General features: G+C 59.1%; 1 protein-coding gene across 1 annotated transcript; it reads left to right on the plus strand.

Moving 5' to 3' along the window:
* Positions 1-398: 398 nt before the first annotated feature.
* CBX6 (chromobox 6) lies at positions 399-10990 on the plus strand. Its single transcript, XM_014851302.3, has 5 exons — positions 399-590; positions 772-815; positions 973-1038; positions 1181-1247; positions 5229-10990. The coding sequence occupies exons 1-5, from the start codon at positions 522-524 to the stop codon at positions 6225-6227; spliced, it is 1245 nt and encodes a 414-aa protein (XP_014706788.1). The 5' UTR covers positions 399-521; the 3' UTR covers positions 6228-10990.
* The last annotated feature ends 220 nt before the right edge of the window (positions 10991-11210 follow it).

Here is an 11210-nt window from a genome sequence, read left to right on the forward strand (position 1 = left end):
CATTTCTGCTGTATCATATTTAACTGTTTGCAAACTTCTGCTGGGTGGATGCGCTGCGGCTGCAGAGGCTCCATCGCCTTTCTCCGCCTGGGGCCTGGCGAGACTTGCATGGAGAGGTTAAAAGGAAGGAGTCCTCAGCTATCGGGGGCAGGAAAGATGGAAAAGGGAGTGAGAAAGTGTTGGTGAGACTGCAACGAGCCCGACCCGGCTTCGCACTAGCCAGGCATCCACCGGGCTCCGGGCCACTGCTCCGGCAGCCAAGCGAGGTCCCTTTAAGAGACAGCGCGCGCCCCCGCCCCGCGTGCGCTCACTTTCCCTAGCAACCGCCCCCGGGGAGGAGGAGGTCCTGGCAACGGCGCGCAGGCCCCGAGGATCACGTGACGGTCCGCAGCTGGAACGCGAGCGCGCGCCTCACCGCGCGCCCGCCCGCCGGGGCCTGTGCGCTGCGGCGCGTGCGCGAGCGGTGCAGCACCGGCCGCGGGAGCAGGGAGTATTATGGGCTGTGGGTGCCGCTGAGCAAGATGGAGCTGTCTGCAGTGGGCGAGCGGGTCTTCGCGGCCGAATCCATCATCAAACGGCGGATCCGAAAGGTGAGCCTCCCCACAGGGCGGGACGCCTCTCCCCGCAGCCGGTGCCCGGCTCCGCGGGCCATCGGGGCGCAGCGGTCCCGCTAACCCCGGCTCTCTCGGCCACCCCCGCGCCGCCGCCTCCTCGGCGTCCCCGCATCCTCCCCGCCCCCACTCCCCCCTTTTTTTCTTCTCTGTTTTTCAGGGACGCATCGAGTACCTGGTGAAATGGAAGGGGTGGGCCATCAAGTGAGTGTTCCGGGGTTCTGGGGAGAGGGGAGGGGAGGCAGCGGACCCCGGGGCCTTTTTTTTTTATCTGCTTTGGGGGGTGCGCACATTGGCTCCCTCGCATGTGCCTCTGCCGCCCTGGTTTTCGTTTTTATTTTGTGCATGTGTGACTCGGCAGGTACAGCACTTGGGAGCCCGAGGAGAACATCCTGGACTCGCGGCTCATTGCAGCCTTCGAGCAGAAGTGAGTTTGGGAAGCTGGCAGGGGCAGCGGGGCCGAGGCTTGGCTGGGGCGCCGCGCGGGGAAGCGGGAGCGGCGGGGAGGGCAGCGCGGAGTGGGGCCCGGGAAGGGGCTTGTTGTAACCTTTGGCATTTCTCTGCCGCAGGGAGAGGGAGCGTGAGCTGTATGGGCCCAAGAAGAGGGGACCCAAACCCAAAACTTTCCTCCTGAAGGTAACCTGGCCCAGCCCCAGCAGCCCCCTCTCGGGCCCCTAGGCTCGGCGCAGCACGGGGCCTGCAAGGGAGGGACAGATCGGCGGCCGCCCAGACGGGCGGGCCTTTCCAGAGGGGCCCCAGCTGGGCAGGGGGGTGGTTCTGAGCCCCCAGCGAGCCCCTGGCAGCAGGCCCCTGCCAGCTCCAGCTTCAGCAAGAGGGGCCTGGGAGTGACGGGTGGGGGAGATGTCTTCGCTGACAAAACCAGTATCTGGGAAGACCGGCTCCAGGGAGGGGGGGGATGAGGCAGATGGGGGACTGCCCACCGGAGGGGGTGGCCAGGAACTCCTTCTGCACGTGAGAGCCCTCTCCTCGTCCCTCCTCGAGCTGGTGGGAGGCTGGTGGGGCTCTGTCTGGAGTGAGAATCCAGGGAGAGAGTGACTGTGGGCTCCCTCGTGACAGGGAGCAGGGAGAGGATTCAGGGGCCACCTGCCTCCCTGCCCCCAGCTCCTCTCTCTCTTAGGATTTGCTCTGCATGCCTCCCCTCTTCCCTGGGGGATCCAACTTGAATTTGACCTGAAATCACTTCGCTTTGAGTTTATCCCCCAGGCCGGGCCACTGGCTTCGGGGCTCCGAGCCTGTTTCCTCCCGCCCCTGGCTGTGTCTGGAGGTTCTGCTGAGGATGGGGAGTGGGAGGGTGAGAGCGTAGCACATTAGCCTCAGGAGGGGAGGGAGACCCAGCTCCAGAGGAAGCCATCTTAGAGTGTTTTGGGTTTTATTTTATTTTTTTAGCGAGAAAAAAACAGAGTCTGGGAAAGGGACCGTGAGATGACCAGAGGTGGCAGGCAAGGCTGCTGTTGGCCTCTCCGGGCAGCCAGTCCTCCCCATTTGTGCTAAGATTGTCTGGGGGCCCCTTCCCCCCCCCCCGACCTGTGACTCTGTGGCACTCAGCACTGGAAAGGCAGGGAGGACTCTGCAGAGAAGAGACTGTGCAGAATGCAGAACCTCGGAATCTTCGATTTGTCAGAAAGGCTCAAAGCCCAATGAGGGTGGGTGCCTTTCAGCCCCTTGCTCCCAAAAGGACTGTGTGCATGTGTAAGGGTTTGCTTTGGACTTAAAGCAGAAGTGAAAGAAATGTTGGTTTCCAGAATTACATATCTCTGTGAACCCTGTTCCCAAGCTACGTCTTAGGGGAACCGTGGAGCACCCTTAACCCTTGATGCTTCCTGGGAGCGATGGGGCGGAGCAGCCGGAGGGCGGGTTTGCTGTGTGACAGCCTCTCAACGCAGCTGGAGCACCCTCTAGCGGCCAAGCGAGTAATGACCATGAGTATTGATTTACAAAATGCCTTTTTTTTTTTTTTTTTTTTAAATACTAGCTCTAGTTCCTGAGCTGGGTATGATGGCCTATCGCAGTGCGGAGCCCCCACGTGGATTATCTGCTTTAATCCTCTCGACAATCCTGTGGTGTGGGGAGTATTATCCCATTTCACAGATGAGAAATCCAAGGCTCAGAGAGGGGAAGTGACTTAGCTGAGGTCGCACAGCCCAGCTTCCCCGCTTCATCCTGCATTGGCTGTGGCTGCCATTTTTAATTAATATCCCATCAGAGAATTCTCAACCTGGGGACGGGAGAGGAGGAGGAAGGGTAAACCAGTCCCTTTAAAAAAAAAAAAGAAAAATTAGAAATTATAGAGTAAAGAAATGTCTCTCATAGGAAGTTTGGAAACTGTACATTAGAAAAAGATTATTGCTTATAACCCCCCCACCCTTGGATAGATAAATCTGGTATTTCTTGAGTACTTGCTGAGTGGCAGGCACTGTGCTAAGCAGGTGACATACACTATCCGATGGTCCCAAGAGGCCCACTGAGCCGGGGTTTCAACCCTGGTTTGATGTTTGCCTACACTCTTTGCCACTGCCCAGAGACCATCCATCTCCACTGGACTCTGGTGGACCCATAATTACAGAGGTCTGGGAGCTCGGGCAGTATGCAGAGGGAGTCAGTGCCGACCCCCTGGGGGGATCAGAAAGAGTGGGATCCCCTAGGCTCCCTTGGGGATGGACCTGCAAAAGGCTCTGCTTGCCATGCCCAGGAAAGGCTGGCTTTCCCCTGCCTTTGTCTGGGAAGGGGTGTGAGGGAACCAGTGCCCGGCTTGGCTAGCTGGGAGCCAGGAGCTGGCGGCCCTCGCCTGGGGCAGGCTGAGCTGTGTGCACTGCCACTTAGTGGCCGAAGGGGTTGTTGACCACACAGCCCCAGGAGGCCCCCAGCACGGCGGGGAGGGCCCTATGGCATGGAAGGGTGCTTCTTCTTTGCTCTAAATGAAGATGTCCTCACGTGGTCATCAAATAAGTTAGCAAATCCCTCTTGTGGGGGGTTGAGTCATGCACAATCTAGTCTTAGGGGCGTACAGGCTACCTCCCAGATATTGGTTAAACGTCCAGCACTGTGGGGGTGGGAGGTGGAGAGACCCCAAACCACAGATCCCATTCTCGGGGACCTCACCAGCTGACCGTGGGAATGTGTCCCTCTCGGCCGCCTCTATCCCACCTGGATTACGGCAGTCGCCACCTGAGGAGTCTCCCTGGCCCACCTGGAGCCAGGGTGTCTGTGTAGAACACAGATCCGTCATCCCCTGCGCCCTCTGTCCAGTGTTGGCTACTCTGCATGCTGTCACCACTGGGCTGTCTCTGCCTCCACTGTTGGTCTCAGCTCTGCCCCGTCAGCAGGCCACCTTGGCTCTGTGGGCTCAGAAATGAACAGGCCTCTCTCCTCCTCAGGCTTCATCCTCCGAAACTGGGGCCTGTGCCCCTAATCTGTGCTCCTGTGGGCCTTGTACTTCCTTTATTGCATCGAGTCACCCTGTGTCCTAACCCCCTGGACTTGTCTTTCCCGGAAGCACAGGCCCCTGGGGTCAAGGCTTTGTGTTTGTAGTTGTGGCTCCAAGAAGCTAGCATGTGACTCATTAGTCCTTCCTTAGTGAAGGAAGGACTGGCCACAGAGGATGGCTTATGCGGCCTTATAAGTCCCTTACCCTGAACCTGGGGTCTCTGAGGGCCGTGCCATACGCTGCATCTTCCATGAGGTGACAGGTGGCTGCTGTAGAGCCCTGGGAGTGCAGCTGGGCCCGGAGCCTGGGACAGTATCCCTGGCTGCCCACAGACCTCTGCTCAGCTGTCCTGCTCCCAGGCCATCTTGGCACAGAGAGTGTGAAGTAGTCGGTTGCACCTCTTGGTCATCCTCGCCAAACCCATGTCTAACTGGAGTGGAGTCCAACCCAGGTTTAGGAGCTGGCTTTGGAATCTCTTGGCACCTGTTTGCTAAGACCCAGGCCCTGAGCCAGACCCTGGGCAGATAGATGAGTCAGACCCAGGAGGAAATGCAGAGGGCTGGGAGCATAGAGGGCTGAAGGCCTGTCCCAGGGGCGATGGTCAGCTGGGAGCAAGTCCAAGCTGGAGGGGCAGCCTGTGAAAAGGCAGGGGGAGCACTGGGCCTCTGGGACCCCGCAAGTAGGTAGTGGGGCTAGGGTGTGAGGTTGATCAGGGAGGGGCCTCCTTGTTCTTTCTGTCACCAAGAACCGGTCCATGGAGGAGTGTCAGGCTGGGCTGGGACCTCAGAGCAGGGTTGGTCAGGGGCTTCTGAGCAAAGGGCTCATCTCTCTGTGCAATGTCCTGATGGTTGACACTCCTCTGTGTCAGCAAGGGCAGCTACTGACCCGTCTGTCCCCTGGGCGCACAGCCAAGCCTGCAAAGCTAGTAGGTCTTGGAGTCAGGCCTGAACTGGGGTCCAGTGTGCCCTCCCACCTTACACACTTGGCTTCAGCTGTCTGAATCTCTGTTTCCTTTATCTCTGAGATGGGGTCATGAGCACCGCTGCTTCTCAAGCCCTCTCAGGATGGTTTAGTGAGATCATACCTGTGGGTGGCTGGCTGGCCGGCGCAGGGGTGTCCAGAGGAAGTCAGCGGGAAGCCGAGTCCCCACCCACCCCTCCCTCTGCCCGCAGGCACGTGCCCAGGCCGAGGCCCTCCGCATCAGTGATGTGCATTTCTCTGTCAAGCCGAGTGCCAGCGCCTCTTCGCCCAAGCTGCACTCTAGCGCGGCCGTACACCGGCTCAAGAAAGACATCCGCCGCTGCCACCGCATGTCCCGCCGCCCCCTGCCCCGCCCCGACCCGCAGGGGGGCAGCCCCGGCCTGCGCCCACCCATCTCGCCTTTCTCGGAGACGGTGCGCATCATCAACCGTAAGGTGAAGCCCCGGGAGCCCAAGCGGAACCGCATCATCTTGAACCTGAAAGTGATCGACAAGGGCGCGGGGGGAGGGGCCACCGGGCAGGGGGCCGCGGCTCTCGCGCGCCCCAAAGTCCCCTCGCGGAACCGCGTCATCGGCAAGAGCAAGAAGTTCAGCGAGAGCATCCTGCGTAGCCAGATCCGCCACATGAAGTTTGGCACCTTCACGCTGTACAATAAGCCCCTGCCCGGCCCTCTGCCTCCCCCGCCGGCCGGCAAGACCGACATTGCCGCCTCCCCCAGCCCGGGGCTGCTCCTGGCGCCCCCTACGGCCACCTACGATGCTCGCAGCTCCAGCTCCTCCGGCTGCCCCTCGCCAGCACCGCAGTCCTCTGACCCCGATGACACGCCCCCCAAGCTGCTCCCTGAGACCATGAGCCCGTCTGCCCCCAATTGGCCTGAGCCCGAGGTGCTCGACCTGTCCATCCCTCCGGAGGCGGCAGCCACCAGCAAGCGGGTGCCTCCCGATGTTACTGCGGCCGCTGGCCCGGCACTTCCCGTGGCCCCCCAGCCTGTCAGCGCCTCCTCCGAGCCTGAGGCTGGGGACTGGCGCCCCGAGATGTCACCCTGCTCCAACGTGGTTGTCACCGATGTCACCAGCAACCTCCTGACGGTCACCATCAAGGAATTCTGCAACCCTGAGGATTTCGAGAAGGTGGCTGCTGGGGTAGCAGGCGCCGCAGTGGGGGGTGGCGGCAGTGGGGTGAGCAAGTGAGGGGGCTCCACCAAGGAGGGGGGCTTTGGGGGGGCCCTCCTGCCCAAAGGCGTACTCTTGCTCCCGCCCCCGCCCCGCCTTCGGACACCTCTGCCTGTGCTTTGCTTGTTTCAAATGGCTCAGTGTTGACCCCGGGATGGGGCTGGGCAGTTGGAGCCCCCTGAAGCCCAGTGGGAGGGGCAGTCCTAGAACAGTTAGAACAGGGAGGAGGGAGTGAGGGGCACTGGGTGGTCCTCCCTCTTGTCTCTTGGCACCCTCCCTGCCTGTGCATGGTGGGACCTGCCGAGTGCCTCCTGGGGGTTCAGCTGCCCCCTCCACATCCCACCCTGTCTCTCCCAAGCTTGCTTCCAGCTCTCGCACACAGCATCTGATTCCTCGGTGCTAACCCGGCAGCTGCAGGGCCCTAGGAGACCCATGCCCATGCGTGGGCACCATCCCTTTCCTTCTTCCAGATGCCCGGGCAGGGATGGCAAAGCCGGGACAGAGGTTGAGGTGAGGCTGGCCTCGGCCCCTCCCTCCACATTGAAGGAGCAGGCTGGAGGCAGGGGTCTTCCCGCCCACTTTTGGACGAGACCCAAGCAGGCCCCCTAGGCCCCGCCCCACCCCATCTCTCTCCTAATCCCCATCTCAAAGATGGGAAGAGCTGGCGAGCACCTCACCCTGCCACAGCCTCCCAGCATCTAAAGGCCCCTTCAGTTCTCGACCAAAGGTGCTACAGGAACCTGCTGTGGAAACTTCCGACTGTGCGTGTGCGTCTGCTGCCCCTTGGCGTGTTTGTATGTGTATCTGTATGTGCATTGGGCACTGGGCCCAAGCTTTCCAGGCGGCACCCTTTAGGGTTTCTCAGAATAGGGTCTTCAAAGGCCTGGACCTTCCCTGCCATCCCCTGGTCCTGGGAGCTGGCCCAGGTCTGAGGAGTTTGCTGTGGAGGCACCAGGCCCATCCTCCCGCCCGGGTGTGCTGGGCGCACACCCCCCATGCCCTGCTCCTTCCGGGTGGTCAGCCCCGCCAGTCAGACCTCGCTGCAGGCATGGCCAGGTGGGGACTGAGGTAGAGAGGGGAGACCCCACCCTGAGCTTCCTCTCCTCCCTGGTGTTTGAGGGGGAAGAGGAAGACTGGAAACTTCCCGAGGGTCAACAGCATCTCCCACCCCCTCTTCGGCTTCTCACCGCCAAGGCTGTCTCACAGCCCGGCTGCTGGAAGCAGCAGGAGGCCTCTGGTGCCTGGGGCCGCGTCTCCTTCCTTTTGCTGCCAGGGAGCTGAGGCGGCCGTGCCAGCGACAGAGACCAAAGCCCTTGTTTTAGGCCAGGCACCGGGAGGGTAGGCAGGCCAAAGGGGGTGACCGAAGAGGGAGCCTATGTTGTTCGGGAGAGCGAGGGTATTCGGGACCAGCGGTCTGGTGCGCTGTGGAGGCAGCCCCGCTGGCCAGCCCTGGCCACTGCCCAGTCTCCGTTTGGCCTGAATGGCATGTCCCTGCGCGTGGCTCAAGGTGGCTTCCTGGTGTGTGCAGCCACAGGGGTTTCAGCTCAGAACATGAGGCAGGGGGAGGCAGAAAGCAAATGCAGTTAGGTGACAAACACCTGTGTCCTAAGTGTGGGAGGACACTTTCTTCCAAATCTCCCTGCCAGGGGCTGCGGCATGTCCACTGTTCCTCTCCACCCCAGGATAGAATGAGGGCCCTCGCAGGGTTTGAGGGGCTGGCACTCCTGGACTCCCCCCACCCTGCCCTTTCTGTTGGCTCTGTGGCCATCCAAGTGCCAATTGGCTTCCCCCCAAATAAGGGCTGGTATTTCTCCTCTTCCCCAGAGGTGATTTCCCCCTGACCCCTCACCCCAGGTTCAACCACCTGGGGACCCGTTACAGGTGTTTCCAGAGACCATAGAAATGTGTTTTCCTGAGAGTCCGTGTCATTTGTGACTTTTTTTGTAAAGAAGTTGTGTTTTCAGAGGTGATTTTATGACAGGAAAGTGAAAGAATTAGTTTTGCAAAAAAAAAAAAACAAAAAAAGAGAAAAAAAAGAAAAAAGAAATAGAAAAAAATATTGTGGGATTCCTATGGGGTTAGGGGAGGGGGGAGAAAGAAATATTTAAAGAAAAACTAGTGACGCAGTGATTGCACAGGTGAGGTGGCAATGTTAGGATGGAGATGGAGACCCAGGCCCGACCGTCAGGTCCCCGGTGTCATGGGTGCCTGGGGTCGTGGCCCACTGCCCTTCCTCAGCCCGAGGCAGGGTGGGCCCTCCCTCCTGTCCCGGGCCCAGACTCTGCACCCATCCTTGCTCAAAGGGAAGGATGACAGCTGGTCCCAAGGGAACTATCCTGAAGCTGCAGGGGCCAGGCAAATGGAGATGAGATTTGGGGAGGTGGGGGTCAGCAGGGGTGGCGCTGTCGGCGGGACCCATCGTTGGTGACTTTCTGCAGAAAGACTGGTGAGTAAGTACAGTTGGGTTTCTTGCTCTCCTTCTTTCCTTTGGCAGCTTGTTGGGCCATCTGGTCCCTACCACCGCCACCCATAGGGGGCATCTCCCTCCGTGTCACCCCAAAGACCATGACACCACTGAGCCTCACTGGCCAGGTGGAGGATGCAGGCTTCAGGAAGACAGGAGCTATGGACCCTGGGAGAATCTTAGGTGGCGATGCTGAGGGATTAGGGGGACCGTGGGGAGAAGGGAGCGCCTGCCCTTCTCTCTCTAGAGGCGTGCTGCCGCTCCACCCCATCCTGCCTGGGCTTGAGCAGAGGCACACAGCCACAGCGCTCTGGGTGGGCAGCTCCCCTGGGGGCTGAGAGGACCTGGGGTCCGGTGCAAGCAGAGCCCTCCTTACCTCTCCCAGGGTGGCTCTGGCGGGGGCCCACAAGCCCGCCCACACTCTTGCACACATCAGCCTCCCATGGGCCCTTCCTCCCCCCTTGCTGCTTCTCCATTTGCCTAATTACCAAGCAGAAGTTATAGTCTGGTTTGCTTTATTTTTATATGTGAAATACCCCCAAAGTCTGACCTCCCATGTTCAATATTGACTGGGGCATCGGTCATCTCCCCTTAATGCCCCCCCACCTTTGTGTCATAGGAAACAGGCGAGGTCTGGTTTGAGATGGGAAATTGGGACCCACCCCTGTCTGATTCCCCTTTCTGACCCTCAGTGTGCCCTTCTGTGAAATGGGTGGATGGGTGGCGAGGCCTCTTCATAAACCACTGCTGGTGTCCAGGCAGCTGCTGAGGATTAGGTGGTGGGCGAGGTTCCTGGTGCGGGGCCTCCTGCCTCCCACAGCCCCCCATCATTCTCACCCTGCCAGAGGGTCAGGGTTGAAATGAGCTCCATCCTTTGCTCTGGAAAGAGGTGATAATCAAGTCCCTGACCTCAGTGTGAGGTGAGTTGAGTGGGAGGGAGCACCCCATTTAAAAGACGAGGAAGTTGGAGCTCTGAGAGGCAAAGCTGCTTCACTGGGGTGAAGGACCCAGCTGCTCTGGCCTTTGGGGGATAAAAAACCTTCAAAAGGCAGGGGCCCAGGCCCTGGAGCCACCACTAAGCTGGCGGGCTACCCTGGAGCCAGGCAGTCCTGGGTGAGGGGTCAGCCCAGAGGAGGGGGTCTGGGCTGCCACCAGCCTCTGTAGCCTTTGGGGACCCAAGTGGACGCACCACCTTTCCCTCCTCATTGGGTTTTGTTGGGTTTTTTGGGGGTTTTTTTGCACTTGGCCCATGCCTGACAGTGGAGCCCGCCCAGTCAGTTTCACTTCGGGGCTCCCATGCACTAGTCCAAGGCAGCCTCTTGGGGGCTTGTGTGGTTTAAGGAATCACTTTAAAAAGAAAAAAAAAAAGGAAAGTGTTTAAAGGTGTTTTTTTCCCCTCTATCTGCATCTCCTGTCTGATTCAGAAAGCTCAGAATTAGGGGCTAAAACTCCAACAGAGGGTCTCCCCAGCCTGACCCCATCTTGCTGACAGTCACCAAGATGCCGAAATAGGGGGACAGGCTGGGGAGGGACTGAGGACCCCACCTCCCAGGCCTTGTGGGGTCCCCTTCATCCTTGAAGGAGTCAGCACCCCACTCCAACAGTGAGTGAGTGCCTACTGTATACAGAGCTGCAGCTAGGCAAAGGGGGGGCTGATAGTCTAACAGGGGCGCCCCTAGCAAGAGGCCAAAGCAGAAGGAGCAAAGAGCTCGGAGGCCTGCCCCTGCCGTTGGGCTGAGTGCAGATGGAGACTTCTTTTTGTTGATTTTAATTTAAAAACACAAAAGGCCTAAAGAAATGTATCTTATAATTTTTTTAATTTTTGAAAAGCTCATTTAATGAATTGTGCACGAATGAATTCTATATATATAAAATATACGTATATAGCTCTATATTTGGGGAGGGGCTGTGTCTCTTTTTTCTCTTTCTCATTTTAAAAATGAAGTGCTGTTGTTGCCTTTGTCTGTGGTTCAACCATCCAGCGCCCAGCTGGCTAAACTTTGCCTCGGTGGTTAAAGATAGGAGACTTGTGGCATTGGCGGAAGACCAGAGATGGAGATGGCGCCCCGGCGTGGGGCCCCATGCATCTGCCCCTCTCCCAGAGGTTGCTGGTGGAGAAGACGGCTTGTTTCGGGTGTGGGTTTTGGTTCTGTTCTGGATTCAGTTGTTTCTGGGCCGGGGGAGGGGGGGGTATGTGCCGGTTACTCTCGTCTTGTACGTTTTGTTCTGCTGCTCTTCAATATTGTATCAATGCCAGGAAGGGGGAGTGAAAGGCCTTTTTTGCCCCCCCAAATAAATTGTCACATTCCGAAGCTGAGGTCCAGCCCCTCGGGTGGGGGTGCGTCTGTCTCATTTCTTCCCGCTGTGACTGTGGTCCTTAAAAAGCATCAGGCCAGGCCCCCCTACTGTGGAGGAGGGGGAGGGGCCCTGCCCCCCAGCGGTGGCAGACCAGCGCTCCAGCCAATTCCCAGCCCCCTGCCCCTGTCCATCCACCTCACAGCCTGTAAGTGAGCTGAGCTAGAGGTGACTCCCTTACG

This window comes from Equus asinus, chromosome 4, assembly GCF_041296235.1.
Source record: "Equus asinus isolate D_3611 breed Donkey chromosome 4, EquAss-T2T_v2, whole genome shotgun sequence".
Lineage (NCBI taxonomy): Eukaryota > Metazoa > Chordata > Mammalia > Perissodactyla > Equidae > Equus > Equus asinus.

Bases quoted from the DNA above. Each gene is read 5' to 3' on its own strand.
- CBX6 (XM_014851302.3), top strand. From the start codon at position 522: ATGGAGCTGTCTGCAGTGGGCGAGCGGGTCTTCGCGGCCGAATCCATC. The intron at 816-972 runs GTGAGTGTTCCG...GTGACTCGGCAG, and splicing joins TGGAAGGGGTGGGCCATCAA to GTACAGCACTTGGGAGCCCG. The intron at 1,248-5,228 runs GTAACCTGGCCC...CTCTGCCCGCAG, and splicing joins CCAAAACTTTCCTCCTGAAG to GCACGTGCCCAGGCCGAGGC.